Source organism: Sturnira hondurensis, unplaced genomic scaffold (genome assembly GCF_014824575.4).
Source record: "Sturnira hondurensis isolate 20B ecotype Veracruz unplaced genomic scaffold, ASM1482457v3 Scaffold0020119, whole genome shotgun sequence".
Classification (NCBI taxonomy): domain Eukaryota; kingdom Metazoa; phylum Chordata; class Mammalia; order Chiroptera; family Phyllostomidae; genus Sturnira; species Sturnira hondurensis.
The window spans coordinates 1,733,975-1,757,301 of record NW_028092750.1 but is presented as its reverse complement, the minus strand read 5'-3'; the positions used below and the strand labels follow the sequence as shown (position 1 = coordinate 1,757,301).

At 61.3% G+C, this 23,327-nt stretch overlaps 2 protein-coding genes across 6 annotated transcripts; both read left to right on the top strand.

Moving 5' to 3' along the window:
• Positions 1-1,202: 1,202 nt before the first annotated feature.
• Positions 1,203-13,823, top strand: PDLIM2 (PDZ and LIM domain 2). Of its 4 annotated transcripts, none has more exons than XM_037028798.1 (10): positions 1,203-1,434; positions 2,798-2,892; positions 3,550-3,701; positions 5,676-5,745; positions 5,853-6,004; positions 6,143-6,215; positions 9,960-10,048; positions 10,277-10,422; positions 12,107-12,224; positions 13,222-13,823. In XM_037028798.1, exons 2-10 carry the CDS (start codon positions 2,800-2,802, stop codon positions 13,397-13,399), a joined length of 1,071 nt encoding a protein of 356 aa, XP_036884693.1. In that variant the 5' UTR covers positions 1,203-1,434; positions 2,798-2,799; the 3' UTR covers positions 13,400-13,823. The 4 variants fall into 4 exon arrangements, with proteins under 4 accessions (XP_036884693.1, XP_036884694.1, XP_036884692.1 ...); XM_037028799.1 differs by having other exon boundaries at positions 1,203-1,449; XM_037028797.1 differs by lacking the exon at positions 1,203-1,434 and adding an exon at positions 2,482-2,587 and having other exon boundaries at positions 2,788-2,892.
• A 3,606-nt stretch (positions 13,824-17,429) lies between these two features.
• On the top strand, positions 17,430-22,634 carry CUNH8orf58 (chromosome unknown C8orf58 homolog). 2 transcript variants are annotated; one of them, XM_037028845.1, is made up of 6 exons: positions 17,430-18,223; positions 19,369-19,874; positions 20,215-20,355; positions 20,515-20,850; positions 21,059-21,165; positions 21,661-22,634. In XM_037028845.1, the coding sequence occupies exons 1-6, from the start codon at positions 18,175-18,177 to the stop codon at positions 21,770-21,772; spliced, it is 1,251 nt and encodes a 416-aa protein (XP_036884740.1). In that variant the 5' UTR covers positions 17,430-18,174; the 3' UTR covers positions 21,773-22,634. The 2 variants fall into 2 exon arrangements, with proteins under 2 accessions (XP_036884740.1, XP_036884739.1); XM_037028844.1 differs by having other exon boundaries at positions 17,432-18,223; positions 19,369-19,877.
• The last annotated feature ends 693 nt before the right edge of the window (positions 22,635-23,327 follow it).

Sequence of the window (23,327 nt, the reverse complement as noted above, 5' to 3'; positions counted from 1 at the left end):
GCAGAGGCAGATCTGGCCCCATCTTTAGCTTTCTGTTCCCTCGGGGCTTCCAGCCTGGGTGGGGGTTCGGACAGGTGCACCAGGTCAAGCAGCCACACCCGAGGCCCAGGACCACTTAGTGGGAGAGCGGCTTATACTCACGAGGGACAGGCTGAGGGAGTCTAGGGGAGGTTGGGGGCCGCATACAGGTTGGGCGGAGTGTGCAGGAAGGAGACAGGTGTGTGTGTGGGGGGGTGCTTGAGGGCATTGGTTGCAAAGGCGGCTGGGAGGCAATCACTACCTGCAGCCGGCAAGTTGCAGCCATACTCACAGGTGGCGTCCTGAAAACAGACCAGCCTGTCAGTGCAAAGTGGAGACCAATGGCAGACTGAGCCAGCTGCAGTGGGCCCTAAGGTCCCCGCGGTGGGGGGGTGGGGGTGGGGTTGCTAGGTATGACTCTGGGGAACCATTTGCCAGATGGTTCTGAGCTGGTGTCTGGGGCCTCTCCTTGGCTCTCCTCTCCTGGTCCCCGGAGCCTGGGCTCCAGGTGGTTGGTAGAGGGCTGGGCTGGCCGGTGAGGGCCAGTGGGGGCTGCGGCAGCTGGCCAACTCCAGGCAAGACAACAAGAGAGCCACAGCAGCCAAGAACAGGAAAGGGATCAGCCCTGAAGAAGGAGGGACATGTATAGCCCAGGAGGGGCTGGGTGACCTCCATCCGGAGTCTCCGTCTCCTCCTGCACCTGGCCAGTCTCCCTGAGTGGAGAGGGCTCGCCCGCATCGGCGGCCGGGAAGCTTTGCGCCGCTGCAGCGCGCGGACCGCGGGAAGCCACCTCCTCCGCGCAGCCGAGCCCCGGCGCTGTTGTCTGGTCCTCTTCCCCTGCGGGAAGGCGGCACGGCGGCCCTAGTTTGGGATGCGAGTGTGTCCGGCTGCCTCTGCGCCGGCGTGGGAGCCTGAATCGGAAAGACCGGCCAGGTGGACCGCCGGCCAGGCCAACCCTCCCCAGCCCCGGCCCTCTGGGGCTGCTGGAGGGATCCTTTGAAGGGGGGCGGGGCAGCCGGCCAGGGAAGGCTCAGCCGTCTGGGAAGTAGGGCTGGTCACCGCTACCAGAACGCCCGCCCTGCACTCGGGGGTCAGCCAGGAGGACGGAGTACCTCGAGGAGAGCGGCGGCAGCCCAGCCTCTAGGGTGCTCTAGGGAGACTCGTCACCCCCGCCCCCCGCAGGGGGAGAGGACCAGACGACAGCGCCGGGGCTGGGCTGCGCGGAGGAGGCGGCTTCCCGTGCCGGGGCGGCGGCAGGGGCGGCCCCGGGATCACATGGGCGGAGGCAGGTCCCGGAGCCCCGGGCGGCTCTCCGCAGAGTCGGGCAGGCTGCGGCAGTGGCGGCTGCAGCGACAGCCGCGGCGTCTCCTCGTCCTCCCTCCCTTGCCTCCCGGACGCTGCCGCCCAGGCGGACAGGTGAGCGGGGGCCAGGTGAGCGCGTCCACCCGCGCACCGTCTGCGCGGCCGGTGGCCTCCCTGCTCATACCGGCATCTCCTCACCCGCGCCCCCGGAGCGACCCTCTGCGCCCGCGCCCTTCCTGCGCCCTCAGCCCCACTCCGCAGCCTGGCCTAGAGGATGGCGACCCCCGGCGCTCGGGCTTTCCCGTCCCGGGCGCTCCTCCTCCAGCCCCCGGCCCGCGGGTACTTTGGTCTGGGAGCGCAGAGGGTGTCGGAACTGGGAGAGCGGGGTGGACGGGCTGGGCACGTCCTGGCTACACCCGGCGCGTAGTCCACTGGCCGGCTCAAAGGTCCGGGAATCAAGGCGAGCGAGCGGCCTGCGCCGGCCTGGGTGCCTAGGGAGGGACAGAGGCCAGGCCTGGGCAAAGAGGAAGAAGACACAGGGCCAGGAAGAGGGCAGACAGCCCTACTGTCCTGGGCGCGCACTCCACAGGCTCATTAACTTCGGGAGGTGGCCCTGGCGTCCCTTGGATGGATTTGGGCCGCACTTGCCATCGCTGGCCTCCCCAGGGGCAGCTCCAGGGTCGTGCAGGGGCAGGGTGGTGCCCCAATCTGGCACTGCAGCTTTCTGCCTGGGCTGGCTCCTGACTCCAGACTTAGAGGCTCTTGAAATCCTACAAGGTCTGGGATTGCAAGGACACTCCCTTGGCCTAGTGGACAGTGGATGGGGGGCCTGTGGACCCAGCTCACAGGCAACATCAGACAGCTCACTCTGCTGGCCAGCGCCAGGGTGTGGGTGTGCCCAACTCGGCAGATGAGTTTACCCTTCTTTTAGGCTGTGCAGAGGGCATCGGGCCCCCAGTGGCCTCGAGAAGCCCAGGCTTGCCCAGCTGGGCCATGTGGCCAAGGGCTGGGTGGGTCGAAGGAGGCCCCTCTGGAGACCCTGGTCTCACCTTGGCCCATGGGTGGCACCGCCCACTTCCTTGCTGTCAGTGTTCCCACAGTGCTGCCCTCCCCCAGAGCAGGAGGAAGTGCCGTGTGTCGTTGGTTTGGGGGACAGGAAGCAGCCCTGGTGGTGGAGGAGGGGGAGGAGGAAATGCTGACACCTCCTGCCACCCGCAGGCCGCTGCCTGCCATGCCCAGCGAGCCCCTCTCTGGCCCTGTCTGACAGCTACCTCCAGGGAGCCGCTCTCCTGCACGCGGCAGAGGGGCCTGGCTCCCTGGGCGGGAGAAGTGAAACTGGGGTGAGGGAGGGAGGCAGCCAGTCACTTCCTCTGCCTCCACCCCCAGCCCCTCACGGCTGCTCTGACCTGGGGTCCCCTTTCCTCCCTTTCTCCTCAGTCCTGCACCTACACCGTCCTCTCCTCCCGCCCTTCCCCAGGCATGGTGCTGACTGTGGATGTGGTGGGGCCGGCGCCCTGGGGCTTCCGTATCACCGGGGGCAGGGATTTTCACATGCCCATCATGGTGACCAAGGTAAGGGTCAGTCCAGGGAGATGAGGAGGTGCCCCAGAGTTAGGGTCTGCTCTGTTTACCTGGCCCCCTGCAGACACCGTCTTTCTGCTCTGGGACCAGAGGTCTGCTTCCTGGGAGTGTTGGCCCAGGGAGGGCTAGGGCTCCATTGTCATGGATGTGGTTACCAGGTAGAAACAGGCTTCTAGGTAGTGAAGGGGCCAAGTAAGGGGCCTGCTGGTGGCCTCCCCCCACACCTGCTGGCATCCGTTTGGGGTGGCTCTGAGAACAGGAGCCCTACGCTCTCGGCAGCTTGCTCCTGGCCCAGGCCCCAGCTGACGGCCACCAGCAAGGTGCCGTTGGCTCTCTACCCAAAAGTATTTCCAAGCACAGTTCCTGAGATTTGTCATCACGTGGTCCTTGGGAGGCCCCCTTTAGAATGCCAGTGTTGGGCAGGGAGAGCCGGGCTGCCACTCGGCTTTGGAGGGCCTCAGCTGGTTGTGGGGGGCAGATACCAAAGGGCAGGGAAGCTGATATTAAAGGGGGACACAGGGCAGCCTGGAGCAAATCAGCTTCTGTGTTTCCGGGCAGGACAGAAGGAAACCCCCTCTCCCCCTCCCTGCCTGAGTGGTGCCGCCATCTGAGCAGGGTACCTCAGACCGCCTGCTCCTCGCCCAACAGGTGACGGAGCGGGGCAAGGCCGAGGCCGCTGACCTCAGGCCTGGCGACGTTATCCTGGCCATCAATGGGGAGAATGCACAGAGCATGCTTCACGCAGAGGCCCAGAGCAAGATCCGCCAGAGCCCCTCGCCCCTGCGGCTGCAGCTGGACCGGTAAGCCCTCCGCTCCACTGGGCCAGCCCGAACACTTCCCCCTTCTGCCAGCCCACTGCACCGGCCGCTCTCTCCCTGGGGCCCCGGCTTGCAGCAGGGTGGGCTGAGGGTGTCCCCGTGACCGGCTGGGCGTGTAGCCACAGGCAGGGCAGGCTGGCATCAGCCACCTGGATGCCCGGGTTTGACTGGTTCCCAAGTGTGGGACACAGGGCGTGGGCATGAAGTGGGTTGAAGAGGGGAAAGGTGTGCCTTGGGCTGGGTCTTTAGGGCTCCTGCCTCCAAGAGGGCATGACCTTTCTTCAGACAGGGGCTCGGTGGGGGGAGGTGAAGAGTTTGGGGGCTCACTCCCCAGAGAGGCCCTCCGTTCTTCCCTCCATTGTCTCTCTGGGCCCTGCTGGTGAAGGCTAATTTGGGGCTAGTGGGGTTTGCAGCCTGGAGACCTGGAATGGGGGGCGGGGAGACAGGTGACTCTCCAGGGTGGGGCATCTTGGTGAGTCACAGGACAGGAATGCCGGGAGATTCCCCCAGCCAGGGGAGCCCTTGAACCTGTCGGTCCCGCCTCCCTGCCAGCCCCCATGGCCAGGCCCTCCCCTGGGCCTGCTGCCTCCCGTGATGCTCTGGTGGCCCCAGCCCCTTCTTGGGACTCCTTCCTGCACTCTGGCTCAAGAGTGTCTGCAGGAATGGGACCTAGAGGAGGAGGGTGGGGAGTACCTCATGGCATCTGGGAAGGGGACCAAAATCTACAAGAGGCTGCTGAGTGGGGCGGGGGCGGGGCAGGGAGCTGCTGACACCATCACTTCCTCTCTGGTCCCTCTTAGAGGGACAGCCCCTCAGGGGGGTGGACCTGGGAGTGCCCCCAGGCCTCCAGCTCCACATTGGGCAGGTCACTGCTGTCTCTTCTTTCTTTTGCCCAGCCTCCCACCCTGCGATACCCTCTAAATGACACCCTCCCCACCCCCACGACCTTTTAGGCACTCAGAGCCCTGTGGCAGGAAGCCGAGCTCCCTGAGCCGCAGCCCAGCCCCTCACTCAGACCCCACACCCTCCCCAGAGAGTCGAGGCTGGCGGGTGTGTGGTGGCTGTGGCTCCTGCTGACCTCGGAAGAAGGGGCCAGACATCCAGGAATGGTGTGGCAGGATCGGTCACGGCAGGCGCCTGCTTCCTCTGCCAGCTCTGGGCCCTGGGGGCTCTTTCAGGCTGCAGCCGGGCTCTTCTGGGAGGGGTTTTGGGGGAGGGTCTCTGGGGAGCTGGGGAGAGGGGGGCACCTCTTACTGACTGCCTTGGCGGTTGTCTGGGAGTGGGTCCCTAGGTCCTGAGGCTGCCTGCCTGGTGGGGGAGGGGGAGAGCTCCACCTTTGTTCCATGGGGAGGAGCCTGTGGAAGGGACCAGAGTGATTCTCTCAAAGGCATCCGGCCATAGTGGTAGAGCTGGTGGGGGCGGGGGGGGGGGGTGGGGCGGTCCTCTGGTGGGGGACAGTGGGCAGCTGGCCCAGCCACTGCTGGGCTGTAGGGCTTCGGGCCACTCACTTTCGCTCTCTGGGCTGCAGTTTCCAGTGAGGGAAAGATAAAGGACTACTCTGTGAGGTCAGTCATCTCCCCCTAGATCCATCTACAGACTGATGCCAACCAGCGACAAAGTCTGGATAAAATGCGAAAACCAACAAAAAAGTAGGAGGGGGAAGTGTGAGGCGTTTTTAAATGAAATTGAATTTACAGAACTTTTTGTGAAAATTATATCCTCTCTACTTTTTGGTGATGAACGGTCCTTTCTTTTAAGAAATCACGGTGGCTGTTGGTGATCGTTGCTGGTTTTGCATTTGGCCAAGTTGAAAGTTGACAACCCACTGCCTGAATGTTTTAGACAAGTCACTTACACAGGTTCACACCAGTCTTGAGAACCTGGTGTGGGGACGGCTGAAATCTCCAGCCCCTACCAGGGTCCCCGTGACCTGTGCGGCCTCTGTCCTCTCCTCAGGTCCCGGGCTGCCTCTCCTGGGCAGACCAATGGGGAAAGCTCCATGGAGGTGCTGGCAACCCGTTTCCAGGTGGGATGGTGCCTTCAGCTGGGACCCAGTGCCCAAAGGGCGGGGGAGGCCTGAGGGACAGGGCCCAGGAGACTGGCAGAGCACTCTTCACACCCTTGTCTCCACAGGGCTCAGTGAGGACACACACTGATAGCCTGTCCTCCTTCCGGTCCTCCTGCTCCAGCCCAGCCTCCCCCAGCCCCCAGCCATGCAGCCCCTTCTGCAACCAGCCCTCCACCAGCCCACCTGCCCTCGCTGGAGAAGCAGCGGTCAGCCGAAGGTGAGCTGCCAGGCTCAGGTCGGACCTCTCAAAGCCTCAGCAGCTGTGTTCAGGGGACCCTGGGGGCACCTTCTGTTTCCTGAGCAGTCTGGTGGGGGTGCCTGGCTCACTCACATGTGATGCATCTTCCCCATTCAGTTTCCAGAGCCTGGCGTACAGCCCGGGACTCACTGACCACCTGTCCTATGGGGGCCACCCCGGAAGCCGACAGGTGAGGATCCTGGGGGGAGGAGAGAGCCTCCTCCAGCCACTGGTGTCAGTGGTGCCTGTGGGGCTGCAGGTGGCTGATGTCACCAGGGCAGCCTGGCTGCTCCCCTTTCTTGAGCCAGGTGGCCATCCTGTCTGCTGGTGGGTCTCGCTGGCTGCTGGGCCCTGCCCGCCTGTCCCAGGTGGCCTTCCGCCTCCACCTCCTCTCTCCCACTTGCCGCAGCCTCCCTGCTTCCTGCTGCCTCCCTCCCTTCCTGAGTGTTTCTCCTGGGCCGGGGCTGACATAGTTTTGCTGCTGTTGTTGGGATGGTTCCCTTTGGCTCTGGCTTCGCCCCTTGAGCTCATTCCTCCCTGCTCCAGCTCTGTGCCTGCCCCAGCTCCCTGCCCCACCCCCCCTCTTCCCCCTGGCCCAGCCTGGGGGAGCCGGGCTGTGGTTCTGCCTCAAGTGGTACTTGGCCCACTCTCTGCCTGCCCCACCCGGCTCCCTCCCCGGGGTACCCACCCTGTCCCCGGTCCCATGTCCACTGGTGACAGACAGCTCAGCCCTCCCTGGTGGTGTTTCTCCTCTCGGGGGGCTGGGGTGGGTGGTGAGGTGAGGGGCTGAGGCAGCCAACAGTTCTGGGCCACAGCTGCTGGGCGCAGGGTTGGGGGGCATGTCCAGCCTTTGGGGTGAAGGTGAAGAGGCCCAGCTGCTGGAAGCCTAACTCCCGTTGATTCCGCATTCCTGAAAGCAGAGCCTTTGGGGACCTGGCGGGGGGAGCACTAGAAACTGGGCGCTTCGGAGAAGGAAGGGGTGGGGTCCTCCAGGGGCCACACACTCCGGGCTCCTTAGGGACCCATGCTGGGCCTGCCCAGTGGCCCACCAGACACATGGGCGTGGAGATGTGTTCCATGAGACCCCTTTCTTGAAATAGTTTTAAATATAGCTGTGGAGATAAGACAAACACGCCAAACAGTTTTGGGTCAATTAAGCACTAAATAGTATGGTCTTAATTATAAAAGCAGGAGGCCTTCTGGGAGGGGAGAGATGAGCGTGGACTGGGAAGGCTTGTTGGCAGTTTCGTTGGTGCCATCTGGAAGCAGAGGCTGACGGGCAGGGGCAGGGGAAAGCCGTGGTAAAGCTGGTCCTGGGGCCTCCTGGCCCCCTCCCCCCTTCCTCATGGTGTCCCCAAGCCAGGAAAAGGGAACAATTGGGTAGTGTAGGGAGTGGCTCCCCGACCAGTAGCAGTACCTTGGAACTTGTTAGAAATGCGAATTCTCAGGCTCCAGCCTAGACCGACTGAATCGGAGGAGGGGTGGGGGCCACCAAGCTGTCTTAAGCAGCCCTGAGAGAGCGGATGCACGGTATTTTTGAGGACCCGCCCCAGTTGGTGGGAAAGAGGAGCCCTAGGCCCTGGCTGGGGGGCACTGGCTACCCAGTTGGTTAGAGCATTGTCCCAATATGCCAAGGTTGTGGGTTCGATCCCTGATCATGGCACATACAAGAAGCAACCAAAGCATGAAATGCATCAGTAAGTGAAACAAGAAATTGATGCCTCTCTCTCACTCCCTAAAAAGCAATCAATAAACTTTAAAAAATGGGGAGCCATGGGCTGGGTGGCAGGGAGAGGCAGCAGGGGAAGGTGAGCCCCACCCTTACCACGTCACCTCAGATGAGCCCCCCCCTCTGCACCGAAGACCCTGAGCTCATGGTCTCTGAGGCCCATGGTTTGCCCTGAAGCCCCTGGTCGTTCCTTCAACGCGTACTTCCCACGCAGCTGCTCTGTGTCAGGCCCTCTTCTGGGCCCTGGGGATGTAGTGGCGGGAAACCAGAGAAATTCCTGCCCCAGCCAGGTTTGTGTTCTGGTCCACAGCAAACCGGGTCCGCGGGCGTGGGAGCCACCGGGTCCCCCAGCTCCCCATGCCAGTCGCTGTGCACTTTGGCACCTTCCAGGCCCTAATTTCATGCTGTTAATTTCCTGTGTTCAGCTGCAGAATTTCTCCTCCCCGCTTCCCTGCCACTCACTTACAACACCCCGTGTTCCCCCAGAACACATTTCCAGAGGTGCTGGGCCACAGGCAGCTCTTGGTGGGCAGACGAGCAGGTTTCCTGGACTTGGAGAGGAAAGGTCCGCTCTGCGAAGGCAGGTGTCCCATCCGGATCTGACTGAGAGGAAAGGAGGGCGGAGAGAGGCGGGGCTGCCCTGCGTGAAGGCAGAGGGGCTGCGGAGCTGCGCCTGCCCCTCAGGCTGGGGCTGCCACTTTGCTGCTTGCTCCCGAGTGGGCTGAGGGCACCCCGAGTCCCAGGCGCCGCGCGCCGCCAGCCCCTCCTCGTGGTGCCCTTCTGGAAACCAGAGGTTGCCCCTCCTGAGAAGCAGAAGCCGTGGGGAGCGGCTGTGAAGTGAGAGCAGCACCCCTCCGTCTGAATGGCATGAGGACTTGGCTTTCGAGGGAACCCGGGCCAGGTCTCAGCCCTCCCTCCTCACTGGCCAGGGCACATGCCGGCTTGTCTGGGACAGTCAGATGGAACATTGTTCTTAAGTAACTGGCCGTCACTCCCGAGGAAGTTTCCTCACCATCTTTCAGTTGGCCTCACGGCACCAGCTTGGCACTGGGGATCCGGCCGTGGACTCCCAGCCCCGCCTCCCACACCAGTGGCTTTGCCCTTCTGATGTGAAGCCTCCTCGCCTGTACGAAGTTTCCCACAGAGGCCCGAGAGCAGAGAAATGCAGGCTGGTGGGAGAGGCGGTGAGGGTCTAAGGCTGTCTTCCCCAGACTCTGATGTTTTCACTTTTAGCTGCAGAACTCATGCAGTTTGTTCATTTCGCTGCATAGTTCGTTCTTGACTTTGAATTTTAAAACGGAGGGAATACGGCTTCCCAGGAAACCTGTCCTAAGCCCCGCACTGCCCCGGGGGTCCCTGAGGCCTACCTGAGTGTGGGGATGGGACAGGGAGGCAGCAGAGTGGGGAGGAAGCCAGGCAGCAGAGAAGCGTGAGGTGGAAGGCAGGATGGCTCAGTGGAGGGCGAGTGTGGGAGCCACTGACAGCTGGTGCCCACAGGGGCAGGGGCGCCGCTGCTGGGCTGTGGCCCCAACTGGCCAGGCTCTCCTAGGCTGCGAGGGGCAGGACCAGCCCGGCCCAGACGCTGGCCCTCCTGGGAGGGGGACCAGCGTGGATGGGAGAGAGGTGCCTGGGGCAGCTCCAGTCCTGACTCCCAGAGGGTCTTGGCCCCCTGGGACCAGCGTGGATGGGAGAGAGGTGCCTGGGGCAGCTCCAGTCCTGACTCCCAGAGGGTCTTGGCCCCCTTCCTCCTCTCCTTCATGTTGCCTTTTCCTCACAGCAGAAGGGTTGGCTGGCTTCTTTGCTTGTTCTGTCGGGAGGAGCCAGGCCCCAACATGCAACATGTTTCCAAACACGTGGCCTGTGATAACAGAGGAATTTGCGTTTTGTCTGAACTGAATTGGTTGTCACCCCCTGGTCTTCACTCTGCTCTCCCTCCTCACCCCCCAGTCCCCTTGCAGGACCCTAACAGCTGCATAGCTCTGTGCCACCGCCCTCCCCTCTGGGACACAGTCCCTGGTGCCCTGGCTCTCAGGCCGGCCTGGTGAGATGGTCCCGAGGAGGGGGACAAGGAGGGGGGCCTCCGGGTCAGCGAGGCCCGAGAGCCCTCTGGTGTTGCGCCGGGGAACAGCCTGCCTTGGAGGCGGCTGGGTGAGCTGGCCAGAGGCTGGGCGCCAACTCCTCCCCTGGTGCCTCTCCTTCCCACAGGCTGGCCTTGGCCCTAGCCTCACTGGCGACTTGGCTGTGCTGGTGCTGCCGCCTTCCCCGGGCCCCCGGGCCTCCAGCCCCAGGCGCAGGTACCAGCGGGCTCTGGAGGGTGGGGGGATCTTAGAGAGCTGGGAGGGACAGGAGACAGAGTGGCTTCCCAGAGAGGGATGGGGGGGGGGTCCCCCGCCTCTCTAAACCCAGGCAACATTCCTCTGGCTGGAGTCCTTTCTCCCCAGGACACCCATTCCCTGCCCCCAGACTTGTGGTCCTGACGCCCAGAAGGGCCCCTCAGTCCTGGCTGCCTCCCACCCCTGCAGTGTGGACTCCGAGCGGGGAGGCCGCCACCTGGAAGAGGACTCAGAAGTCTTCAAGATGCTGCAGGAAAACCGCGAGGCGCGGGCGGCCCCCCGGCAGTCCAGCTCCTTCAGGCTCCTGCAGGAGGCTCTGGAGGCCGAGGAGAGAGGTGGGACGGGGAGGGGCAGGGCGGTTCGGGTCAGGGGCCTTGAGCGGATGCGTTAGTGGGCTAGTTTTTTTTAAAATTGTTTGTGTGCTGATTTGAGAGTAAGAGGGAGAGAGACAGACAGAGAGGAATACAGAAAGAGAGACATTGATTCGTTGTCCCACTTTTATGCATTCATTGTTTGATTCTTGTATGTGCCCTGACCGAGGATTGAACGAACCCTTAACCTTGGCCTATTGGGATGATGCTGTGACAACTGAGCTGCCCAGCCAATGCGAGCGAGTATTTCTTAAGTGCTCGTCATGGGAGCAGACACCAAAGGGCGCTGAAAGCACAGGCCCTGCTCTGAAGGAGCTTAAGGTCCAGTAGGGCTACCAGGGGTCCCCTCAGGGGTCCAGGCTGGGGTCAGGAAAGTGCCAAGGGAACGACAGAGGTAGTCAGTGGGGTCCCCAGGGGGCCAAGGTGGAGGAAGGGGCGTTTGTTGTGGCCCTTGCAGAAAGATGGCGCAGGGGAGGCTGTGGAATGTGGAGGTTGGCAGCCGGAGGGCCTTTGGCTGTGGGAGCGAGGACAGCAGGCCTGGCGGCAGGGAGGGTGGCCGTGGGAGCTACGTCCTGGCTGCGAGACCCCACGTGCCAGGCTAAGGAGTGGCCTCACCCGGGAGGGCCGGTTAATGCCAGGCAGTGCCTGAGCTGTGGGAGCGAGCAGGGCAGACGATTTGGGCTCTGGCCTGACACTCACTATGCCCACCATCGGCCTGGCCGTGAGTGAGCGCGGAGATGAAGGGCGGTCAGGACCGCATCTGTCTGTGAGGACCTCTGTTTATTGGGGCTGATGGAGCTGCCCGGTTCCAAAGGAATTGGATGCTGGTGCAGGAGTTCTCGTGGTGGGGGTGGGCTGGGACCACTGCCTTGTGGGTGGGTGGGGGGGCAGGGAGGGATGGGGAGGGCCCGGCCTGGGCAGCAGCATCCAGGAGCTAGAGGATGGGACGATCAGACTTGGTGGCTGGTTCTAACTCTGATGTCTACATTCCGGGGGTGCTCACAGAGGCAGGGGCAGGGGTGGGAGGGTTGGGGCCAGTTTTGTCCATCATTACCCCAGGGCCTCAGTGGGCCCCTGGAGGGGGCCTGGGAGAGGCGGTGGTGAGGAGAGTGCAGACAGACAGGGACATCAGCACCAGAGCCTCAGCAGCAGAGCCGGCTGCGAGTGGGGGCCGTACCCGCCCCACAACGTCTGTGCTTCACCTGAGCGAGGTCCAAGGTTCACCTGCCATAGTGCACCTAAGAGCCCTTTGGAATCTGTGCAAAGGGATCATGGCGCCGTTGTTACCTATCATTACTGACCATTACCGTCATCGTAACTGGGCCACAGCAAAGGAAATGTCTGCTCAGCCTGCCGTGTCAGACACGGCACACAGACGCTCCTGGCCTGTTGCCTCGGTTCCAGCAAACAGCCTTCGGCGTGCTTCCTACCCTTGCCCAGCCTCAGCCAAGTGTCTGGCACCTCCGCTGCCTTCCCTGTTCCCCACGCCCAGCGTTCCCCAGAGGCCCACCCGTGAGTGCGCCTGTGGGTGTGAGCGTCCTTGGAGCGGAGCGTGCTGCAGCAGGTGGAGGGCGCATGCATGGACACAGCCTGGATGCAGCTGGGATGGACGAGCTCTGAGGCGTCTGTCTGCCCTTGCCCCTCCCAGGTGGCACGCCTGCCTTCCTGCCCAGCTCGCTGAGCCCCCAGTCCTCCCTGCCCACCTCCAGGGCCCTGGCCACTCCACCCAAGCTCCACACGTGTGAGAAGTGCAGCACTAGCATCGCGTGAGTGTTGGTGGCGTGGGGGGGTGGGGAACGGCACAGACAGGGTGCTCTCCGCAGCAGTCAGCATCGAACAGGGCGCCGGGAGGGGCTCACTGACAAAGTGGACCCGTAAGACATCCTGTGGGTGATGTCAACCCTCCCTCTTAGCAGGCCTGAGCCAGCTTTCTCCTGCGGTGTCCACTCCTCCCTGATTTCTTTCCCCGCTCCTCACTCCCCATCACTGCTGTGTTTGATTTCTGTCCAATTATCTCCCAGCTACTGGAGACCTGCCTCCAGATGAGGCAGCTCCTCCCGGAAAATCTTGCTCTTACACCCCCTGTACCTCCGTTGGAATGGGGTGGATTTTCCAGAGGTGCATTTACTTTTCTCAGTGGGTGGCATTAGAATGCAGCCATAGCCTCTGGAAAATTGCTGCAAGGCCCCCCTGGAAAAAGTTCTTCTGTGCGCAGCGTGGAGGGTCAGCCGGCTCGCTCCCAGACTCCCTCCACCCTCCTGGGCCTCGGCAGTCCACCTGCAGAGTGGGACACTGCTTATGAGGCTGCGCTGGTAGAAGGAAAGGGTCCGACTTGGTGCTTCTCCAAGAGCAGCAGCCCCCGCCCCCCGCCCCCTCCCCCCAACGCTGGGCAGGCTAGAACACTCCTGGACCAGCACCCTCAGCATTTCCGCCTCAGGACCCCCCTGGGCCCAGAATTTGCATTTCCAGCTTGTCCCCAGGTGATGAGGTGATGCTGGTCCTGGTGCTGGGACCGTGCTTGGAGAGCCACCGCTCCATCACAGTCCGGAAGATTCAGGATGGAGTTTACCTGCCGTTTGTAGGGGGAGGAACGATTTTTATTCTGGATTAGGGGTCCTCGGGGTGGGGGTTGTTGAAGTGAGATTCTTGAGGGCAGGTTTGGGGATCTTCCCAGGCCCTGCCTCTGGGCTCTGGGGGGCATCAGGCCTGCTGCCCCAGTTTCCCACCCACCAGGTTAATGGCTTTCCCACCTCCTTCCTGCAGGAACCAGGCTGTGCGCATCCAGGAGGGGCGGTTCCGCCACCCCGGCTGCTACACCTGCGCGGACTGCGGGCTGAACCTGAAGATGCGGGGGCACTTTTGGGTGGGGGATGAGCTGTACTGTGAGAAGCATGCCCGCCAGCGCTACTCAGCGCCCCAAACCCTCAACTCCCAGGCCTGAGCGCCACTGTGGTCTCAGCCTGCCCTCGACTCTGTGGGCACCCTGAGCCAGGGCCGCGCCTGCAGCAAGTGGGCATGGAAGAGCGATGGTGGGTGGTGGGGCCCCTTCCTCCTCGCTGGCTGGGGTCAGAAGTGGGGTCCTGTCTTGGGCGGTGGGTGAGGGCAGCCTCGTTCTCCCAGGCCTTTACTAGATACTCTTGCTCCCCCTGCTGGACATGTTCTGCACCAGCCTGGGGTGGACGTTGCACCAGGGCCTCTCTGAGGGAGAGGGGCTACGCCGGTTGGACCGTGGAGATTAGGAGAGGGGTGGGGCCAGAGGCTGACGGTATTCACTGGGTAAAGTTTCTGACATGTGACCTCCATAAATATACATACCTGGACAAAATAAAGTAGCTGCCCCTCTTTCCTGCCCTGGCTTCTCCCTACCAGTGGGTGCAGAGGCTTTAATTACCTATTTCCCCCCTCTTCCCCTTCCCTCAACCCCCTTGCTCCTCTTTGCTGATGATCCTGCTCTTCCTGGCCCCTGGTAAAGATGCCCGTTCTACTGGGGTGATCCCTGGTGCTCTAGAGGAATGAGTTCTCACCCCAGGCCCTGGGAGGGGCAGGGGCACCAGAGGGCAGGCAGCGGAGGAACGGAGGCTGCCCCAGACTCGCTCCCTCTGCCCAGGCCCATTGGAGCGACTGCCTGCTGCTCCACCACCGCTGGCTCTTGTGCCCCTGCTCTATCCGCCCTGGGTGTTGCCCGCCCACCGACTGGCCCGGAGGGTGGGCAGAGGAGGGGCCCTAGCCAGAGTCCCCCCTGCGTTCTGAGGCTGTCTGTACCTAAGGGAGGAATGTGATCACCAGAAGCACTTGCAGACAAAGCTGTAGGTAGGCCCGGCCTGGAGAGGGCAACCCAGCAGAGCTCCGCCTCTGAGGGACCATCACCCACCAAGGGCCTCACCCTCGGGGATCTGCCTGCCCCTTTCCCTGAGAGATCCTGCTGGCTTCACTGGTGGTTGATTTGAGGGAAAAAAATTCATTCATATATGTATATATATATACATACACACACACACATGCGTACATACATCATAGTTGGTGCTAGCACACCTGCCCTGGGGGGTATATGTTTGAGCTAAGGTGGGGGCAGTTGTCCTTGCCAGATTTTTGGCTTCAGTCAACTGCCCTCCACCTGTTCTAATTCATTTCAGAAAGGTGCATGGGTGCCACTGGGTGCTCCAGACTCACCCTGCCCCAAGTCAGGGATGGGCAGCAGCCTCGGCTTTACTTTCACGGAAAAGATCAAAGACGGGCTTCAGAGAGTGCTTTGTGCTATCTGGCTCCTTTTGGCAGGAATCTTGGCAGAGACTGTGTTGCCTCCTCAGGCACCTGTTGATATAATTTACACCTTGATATAATTGTCTCACCTTCTGCCTGGATGGCTGCCTTTATTTTCATAGAAAAGATCAAGGCTTTCTTGTGGCTCAGTCAGTCTGGCCAGAACGTCTGGTCTTAAGGGGGATAGCCCTCTTGGCGCCACCTAGTGTCAGGTGTAGCCTGTGGCAGGGGAGAATGCTTACTCACCAAAGTGGAATTCGCCCCTCTGGAAATGCCTGAGTTTGGGAATGCAGAAAGATGTAGCATGTTTCTTGCTTTCCTGAACATAATAGTCAAGTGGCAGCGACTGAGCCTGCGTGAATGAAGTAACACTCTGTGACAGCGAGTGCTTAAGAGCTAATGTGGAACATCCATGCGCAGGGGCCCTCTGTGTGGAAGGATGAATCGGCCTGGGACAAGTGGAGGAGAGAAATGCCCAGTGAGGGGGTGGGTGCAACTGGGACGCTCAGTTTAGGGCAGTGGCTGAAGGGGGTGCTGAGATAAGTTTGCAGAGGGAGATGGGAGCCTTGAAGGCTGTGAGAAAGGGTTTGAACTTCACCTGGAGGCTCTTGGGACAGTTGGAACATTTTAAGCAGCACAGCGACAAGCTGAAAGCGACAGAGTGGGTTGGAATGTTAATATGGCGAGACCCCGTCCATAGCAAACCACCTGGGGCCAGCGCTGTTCTCAGGAGCAGAGAAAGACAAATGGGAAGTGCAGACCCTTGCGAGGTGGGCCTGCCTGCCAGTGGCTGAATGCCTTTTGAAGGCTGAGTGGGTTCAAGCTCAAATCTACCTCCCCAGCTGTGGCAGCCAGCTCCCCTACCAGGGGCCCTGCACGTTTCAGTTCCAGAGCTTTCCACAGCCACACAGCCAGCCGAAGCTGGGGGAAAAACTGCTTTGGAAGATGGAGTTATTAGCCAAACCCGTTAGTCAGCACAGAAGCCTGGGGCTGACCCAGACCGTGGGTGAGGGAGGCCACCCCGTCATGCAACTGCAGTTTGAACAGTGCGGTGCCCTTCTTCTGCCTGTGGGAGAATGACTTCAGAAATGGTGACAGATTCGAGTTAGCAGAGACCGGAGGGAGAATGTGATACTGCCCCCTTCAGGTGGAGGTGAGAAGCGGACTCTCCCAAAGTTCCACAGCTAGATAAGTAAAGCACCAGGGAGGTTTGTAAGTCCCACCGTCACAACTGGGTGGGCACTGCTGTTGTCACCCTCTCTATACATGAAGAAAGGAAGGGCAGGGAGGGTGAGGGACTGGCCTGGGGGCTCCTAGATGGTAAGGGGAGGGGGCCTCTGAAAGAACCTGGAGCCAGACTCCTGGGTGTCTGGCTTGTCTGGGGTGGGGGTGCTCTTGCCCCTCACCCCAGAGGCACCCCTCAGCACCAGAGGCAGCCTCCTGGGCCCTCAGGAAGGGTACCATGGCTCCCAGCCATCTCTAGTCTGGTGGGAGCTGCCCCCAGGTTCTCAGCTGTGCCCGTGGTCCTGTGGGGAGATGAGTGTCCTGCAGTTGTCAGGTGAAGGAGCAGCTGCAGAGGCGGTCCTGTTGGGGCACACTGCCGGGCAGGGCAGCAAAAGGCAGATGGGAGGGAAGTGTGTGCCCCACCCCCCAAAGTATCCCCATCACCATGAGGGGGCTGGCATATCTGCCTGGGGGTGGGTGGGAAGACATGGCCTGGAGGGGAGTGTGCATTGGTGTGTGTGTGTAAAGGGGGGCTCTTCTTTGGGGGCCACACAAAGCCTTGTGCTGAGACATTGCATTCCTGCTGGCTGGCTTCCTGTTCACATGCATTCCTGCCCAGAGTCACCGAGGAGACCGCTGCTTGGAATTTGGCCCCACATTCTCCAAATTCAGGGCGAGATCTGGCAAAGTTTCCCTCTCTTCCCTCCCCACCTTCTCACTTTGGAGAGAGGAAGCCACCGGACTGGCCAGCCCTCCTACCCTCCTACATGGCAGGGCTGGCATGGGGTCTGGCGGGGCCTAGGGGGTTTGGTACACACATCCCATTTGAATTGCATAAAGCAGTTCCTGCCAGGCCCAGTGTTCTCTGCTTCCCTGTCTGTATCTGCGAAAGAGGAATGGGGAGCGGATTCTGCCCAGGGTAGGCCAGGAGGGGTCAACCCAGAGGACCCAGGGCTACTGGGCAAGGGCTTGCTTAGCTTGCCAATCAGGTATTAAGAAGAGCTGGCAATTCAAGCACCTGGCTATCATTCTTCCTTTCCTGGGCTTGGCCGTAGGCCTGTTTCATGATCTTAAGAAGTTAGAATCTTGTAGTTTGTGGTTCTCCGATGAAGGCTCCTGCACAAGGTGTTTGAGAAAGGGTCCAAGGAGCTGGGAGCAGAAGGGGTGGGCAGACAGCCTTCCCTCCCAGCAACAGCGCTTCCTCCCAGGCGCCAGCTCCGGCCCACCCAGCCCCTCCCCCCAGGGTCAGGTGCCGGTCTGCACGTCCACCAGCTCCTTCGTCTGCTTTCAGGGTATTTGGGTCCTGCTGGGGTTTTTCCAGCCAGGACACCTTCCTCAGGAGGTTGAGGTTTCCTTAGAGGCCACCAGCCATCTAGTCACCAGGCTCTGTCTCTTTCAGCAGCTGCCTGGACCCCCAGCCCCTCTCGAGCCCTGGGACGAGGGTCGCGGGGTGGAGTGGGGAAAGGGAAGCTGTCCCGCCTGCGCTTGCCCCACCTCCAGGCCGCTCCCCGCCTCCCTGGCTCACGTCTTCCCCAGTCCTGCAGTCCCACCCTGCCCCCACTGTGGGGTCCCGGGGTGAGGAAGAGGGAGGGGACGAGGAGGGATTCAGAGCTGGCCCGTGACCCAAGGTGCTCTGGAGCTGTAGGAAAGGATTTTCCTCTGGGCAGAGATCATTCCCCCCTTTTCTCGCGCCAGTTTCTGAGTGGCTGAGTGACGTGTCCCAGGCACGCAGCTAGGAGCGCAGAGACTGACGTCTGCGCCCCGGTCAGCGGCCTTCCCACGGCCAGCACGTGGGGCTCCATTTCCTTCCGCGCTCTGGTCCAGTCCCCGCCCGTCGGCTTCATCTGGGCGGCAGGAAAGCAGACTCCGCGTGTGAATCGGGCAGAGTGACCCTGCGCAACCAGACAGAAAGCGACCTCAGGCCGAGGTGGGCTGCCCTGGCCTGAAGCGCAGAGGGTCAGCGTCCGAAAGAGAGCGGACCGGGGTCCTTCTCTGCGCCCTGCCAGCATTGGGGAGCCGCCCGTGCACACGTGGCCCCGCGTGCAGCCCCGCTCCCTTCACACCTGCGACCCTCCTCCAGCATCGCTCCATCCCCCTGCTGGGAGTGGCCCGGGGCCGCGCCCAGGGAGGGGGTCAGGACGCAGCAGCAAAGCCGCGCGGGCCCGGCAGCATCCAGGGGACCAGGGCGGAGAGTGCTCCATCCTGCCGCAGCGGTTGGGGCGGAGCAGGGCCATGCTGGGCCGGAGGCGCGTCTTCGCAGTGGAGCCGCTGGGCGGCCGGGGTGAGTCGCCCACCCCCAGAAGGGCAGAGCCTCCTGCCCTAGCGCCCACCCCGGAGTGCTGACCCCCGCCAGCGCCCCGCCCCGCCCCACCGCACCCCACCCCGCACACCCGCTCGGGGTGCCCGGCCTCGCCGCCCCGTGGGCTCCCTTTGGACGGGTCGAGTGACTGTACCTCGTACAGGAAACCCGCGGAATCTGGGCGTTAATTCATTCACCGCCTCCATCCCACTTCCTCCGGGGCCACTTCCCTCTACTGCCCAATCTGGATCTTTCTCCGCCGGCCCCTGCCCCTGCCTGCAGTTCCGAAAGTCCCCTCCGCGGCGGCGGACCCCTCTCCACAGGCACCCCAGGGTGGGCTTCGTGGCCCACTTCCTTGCCCAGGGGGCCAGGCTTGGCACCTGGCTCCCCGCGTGGCCGGCTGCAACATGTGGGTAGTCCTCCACCCTTTCCAGCCTCGGCTTCCGCATCACCAGTGACCATCAGGCACCCAGAGCGTAGGAGGGTCTGGCACCCAGGTGATAGTTAATAGGTGACAAGGACATGTGTCCCCCTGCCCCTACCCCAGTTCCCTTTCTTCGGTTTTTTGTCTTCAACTCACCACAAAATCTTCACTGTTTCTCACTTAAAAGAACAAACACCCCAAATGGTTATAGCTGTTATTTTTAATTACTCCCTCCCCCCTCCAGGAGGGACTTCACCCAGCACCCTGATGCCTGTTTGCACGTCTCTGTGCCCCTCCCCCTTCCTGAGGTGGGGTGCCCAGTCATACTCCCCTTTGGGAGCAGGGGAAGAGGCTCCAGCACCCACACTTACTACTTGGTCAGAGGCAGACCCGAGGGGCAGGAGATCAAGGGCTCCCAGGAGGAAAGCAGCCCTCCTGAGAGGAAGACAGGCCGTCCAGGAGCTGATGAAGAGGAAACTCTTTCCGGCAGCCCACCCCACGGCAGGGACCAGGGGTGTGATCACTAACAATTACTGCTGTAAAGAGAGCCCTGTGAACAGGGCCAGGCAGGGCTGTGGCTGGCCAGGCTCCACCTGGCTTCACCTCTGGCCCAGGACACTCCTCCCCAGGGAATGTTTCAGCTGCCAGGAATGCTGGGGGTGCAAGGGCCGCCTCCCCAGCCTGATTCTCACTGTCTTTGCAGATGGAGCTGGCGAGAACCTGGCCCACGGTTGTGTCGTGCCTGGAGTCACCAGCACTTACAGGCGGATCCTAGATGCCTCTCAAGGGTGCTCACTGGGCTCCTGGAAGGGGGACAGCGAGGTGAAGGGTCTCTGGGGGCAGGTGCCGCTTCTCAAACTGGCCTCCCGGGGCTCTGGAGTGGAGATGGTGGTTGGGGACAGCTCCCCGACCACCTTGCCGGGCCTTCTTGAAGAAGCTCTGGACTTGGAGCCTGTGGGGGGCCGAGAGCCTCTGGCCCTGCCCGTGGAGCCCCCTGCCCACCTGGGCCGGCTCCTGGCCAGCTGGAAGCTAGAGCAGGTGCTGGAGCGGTCCAGCCAGCTCCCGACTTCCCCTGCCAGCTTGTCACAACACCGACGCTCCTCAAAGCCGACAAGGAAGCCTCAGCATGAAGTGCCCCCTTTTGGAGCAAGAGACCAGGAGGCCACCAAGGCAGAAACTGACCAAGAGGCAGGCCCAGAAGAAGCAGAGGTAGTGCCAACTTTCTGCTGGGTGAAGAGTGGGTGGACATGGCCCTCTCACACTGGGGCTGGTGGGCCCCCCCCAACTGTCCTCCCCAGAGCTCTCTCTCGGGGTGGGGCATTCCCGTCCCTAATTGATGGGTGTGTCACAGCCTCTTGTCTCACTCCACTCCCGGCCATATGGAGGTGGGCTGGTAGGAGGTTTGCCTGGTGCCATGGATGGCTGGGCGTTGGGAGGCCAGCTGGGTGCATAGTCCTCCTCTCCCTGTCTGTTCTGTCCCCATCTGATGGCCACCGCGGATGGGAGTCTGGTTGAGTTCAAGTCTCGCCTACCTCATTACCTCCCACAGGTGAGGGGTGTGGGGCCTGAAGCCTGGGCCTGCCTCCCAGGACAGGGTCTTCGCTACCTGGAACTCCTGTGCCTGGTGCTGGAGCAGATGGTGAGGCTCCAGCAACTCCACCTGCAGCTGCAGACTCAGAGGCTCCCTGCGGTGAGTGAGCCATGTGGTGCTGGTGGGGCCTGGGTGTGGGGGGGGGGCGTGCTGGTGAGTTGAGAAGGCTCAGGAGGGTGGGGCCCCTGGCACCAGGGCTTCCTTCAGAATAGCCTCGTCTCTGCTCAGGCCCCAAGTGCCCTTCTCTCCTCCACACAGGACCCTGTCGAGGAAGAGCCGACCCTGGTACCTTTGCTTCAACCCTCTCACACCCCAGGCAGTGGGGTATATGGGTCCTGGGAGCTGCTCAGCCGGACAGAGGAGACAGGTGTGGGGCGACTGAGCCTCTTTCCCAGTCCTGTTGGCCTGGGGCCCCAGGAAGACCCCCTAAGCCCTGGGCTTGACTGGCGTGTTCCTGTTCTGGGACCTGGGTCACCGGATTCTCTCTCTGAAGGTGCAGAAAGAGCTTCACTCCTGAAGGTGGCAATGCCCAGTGGGCTGTCAGAGGCTCCCACAGGGCCAGCTCACGACTTCCCATGCTCCCAGAGTCACAAGGTGGGTGATGGGTGTGTGTGGGGCTGGTGACAAGTGGAGGTGGGGGTGGGTGGCATGTGTGGATACAGTAAAGGCTGGAAACTGGGAAAAGGAGGGGATTCCTGTTTGGAGCAGGTGACCTCTCCTGGCTGTGGTGACAGCTGTCTGTGGCAGTATGGGATGTGCTGTGGGGTGGGGCTCTGTGGTAACCCCCTCATTCTCTGCTCAGCGGGATCTCTCCCACTGGAACAAGGTCAAGGTCCTTCTCAATAGGATTCGCTGGAGGAGCTCTCAACACCCTGAGCCCCCCACCCCTCCTCATGGCCCTGCCCCCAGGTGAGTGCCATACCTCAGCCCAGGTGAGGGCATGAAGGAGCCGGACGAACCAGGGCACTGAGGTTGTACTGCTAGTTCTCATGGTCCCTCTGCGATCTGAGTGACAGTCTCGGAAAGGGTGCTAGAAGAAACAGAAAGTAGTTCAGGCTTCTCATTGGTTGATGAGGAGGCTGGGGGCTGGGCTGGGAAGGGAGGTTGCCTTCCTGAGGCCACATGGGGCGTCAGTTGCAGAGCCAGGACCAGAATGTGGGAAGTTTTCCTGTGCCAGCCTCGTAAATCCTCCACCCTCAAAGCTGAAACTTAGGCCACTTTCCCAGTGTGCTGGGCAGGCAAGGTGGGGGCACAGACAAAGGGTGCCACAGCGGACCACGGGGGGCAGTTGCACTGAATAATTCTCCAGGGAAAGGAAGCACCATGTCAGTTCCCGACCCACTCTGGGCTATTGCCACTTTCGTTTCCTTTTCCTCACCTAAGTCCGCCTTGCCTTTTCCACAGGATTGGGTCAAGGGACTTCCCTGAAAGACCTCTATGTCACCCCCTCCGGAAGACATTTATGCCATCATTAGTGGTGAAGAAGCAACGAGCAAAAAACCTTTCTGTCTGCTGAGACCTCCTGGTGCAGGTGTGCCCCTGTGTGGAGGGGTGTGCAGTGAAGTCTTCTTCTTTGCCCTTTGCCCTGTCACTGTTTTGGGGCACTGCCAGAGAAAACTGCCAACACTTGCCCTTCTCTCTGAGGAGAGGGCTGAGTCCTTCTGAGCAGCTTGCCAGGGGAGCCCTGGTTCCCTGAGAGACCCCAAGGTCTCTGGGCACCTCCTCGGCTGCCAGAAATCCGAGCCTAGACAATGTGAACTGATTCCTCAGGCACCTGGAGCGTGTTTGGCATGGTGATGTGTCAGGGCCCAACCTGCTGCAGATGTGTCTATATGCAAAACAATACATGCACATATCTCCGTGAGACTGTCTCAGCTGTGCACTGACTGGATCCAGCCAGCTCTCCTGAATCACACGCAGAAAGCTGGTCTTCTAGGTGAGGTAACTGCAGAGGGAGGGAACTGACTGACCTTCATGCCTCAGTGCACAGTTGCTGGTCCTGGAGCCCTGCTTTTCTCCTCATTGCTGCGTGGGAAGCCCCAGCACAGAGAAGGGTGCTGCCTCGGCTGTCTCTGCTTGAGTCTAGTCCATGGAGCCGTGGCTCTGAAGACTGCACCAGGAATGGACGTGTTCAGAAAAACATGGGGATTAGCAGAGTAACCAGCAGGGTCTATTCCTAGCTGCCTTGCTCCTTACTAGCCTTTACACATCAGAGCTGAAACTGGAGGCCCATACTAGCTTTTAGACCTGGACAAAGTCCCTTAACTTTCTTGAGCTGTAGCTTCCCACTTAATCTCCCAAATGGTATAATGATGCCTGACCTACCTACCTCACCAGCTTGTTATGAGGGTTAAATGAGATTAAACTGTCTCAAAGTGCTTTGTGAATGTTACATGACTAGGGAAACGGGGGGGGGGGGGCGGGGGGCGGGGTATGGGTGTTGGAGGGTGGCTGGACTGGAGGGATGGTGGAGTCTCCTGGGTAAGGGGGGACTGGGGTTGGTAATGGGGACTAGAACGGCCGGTGATTAGCAGCAAGACTTGGAGCGAGTCATTTCACCAAGGCCTCTTAGGTTTCATACCTGAGAGTTAGGACACTAATTCCTGACCTGCGTACCCCCATCACTGTCGTGAAAACTAAAGGAAAAGTCCGTAAGAACTCTGTAAATGTCTCTCTAAATATTGTGGTAGTTTATTACAACCTGTTGGGTTCGTAGAGTTTTTTAATTGGAAAGGGGAAAAGCTTAGTCTGTGGGCACCCAGAGGATGGAGGGGTGGTGTGTGTGTAGGGTGCCCTCAGTGGAAGGGCAGGACTGGGGTCAGTGGCTTGAGGCAGAGACACACTACCTCCCAGAAACGGCCATCCGTCCGCAGAGTTCGGTTCTCCTGCAACTGCAGTCCCGGGGTCTGCCCGGAAGACGCAAGACTGGGCCCTTCCTCAGGTTTGGGGACGCACTCTAGCTGTCTTTGCACAAAGAACCAATTCTCTGAAGCCCATTTTTCTAATGGGACACTTAAGCGAGGACACCACCCAGGCGCAGCTTCCGAACGCGCGTCCGAAGGGGAAGGCGT

Excerpts from the sequence above, each read along its gene's own strand:
- PDLIM2 (XM_037028798.1), top strand. The coding sequence starts at position 2,800 with ATGGTGCTGACTGTGGATGTGGTGGGGCCGGCGCCCTGGGGCTTCCGT. Across the intron at positions 3,702-5,675 it reads CTGCGGCTGCAGCTGGACCG|GTCCCGGGCTGCCTCTCCTG; the intron begins GTAAGCCCTCCG and ends TCCTCTCCTCAG. Across the intron at positions 12,225-13,221 it reads AAGTGCAGCACTAGCATCGC|GAACCAGGCTGTGCGCATCC; the intron begins GTGAGTGTTGGT and ends TCCTTCCTGCAG.
- CUNH8orf58 (XM_037028844.1), top strand. The coding sequence starts at position 18,175 with ATGCTGGGCCGGAGGCGCGTCTTCGCAGTGGAGCCGCTGGGCGGCCGG. Across the intron at positions 20,356-20,514 it reads AGACTCAGAGGCTCCCTGCG|GACCCTGTCGAGGAAGAGCC; the intron begins GTGAGTGAGCCA and ends TCCTCCACACAG. Across the intron at positions 20,851-21,058 it reads CATGCTCCCAGAGTCACAAG|CGGGATCTCTCCCACTGGAA; the intron begins GTGGGTGATGGG and ends TTCTCTGCTCAG.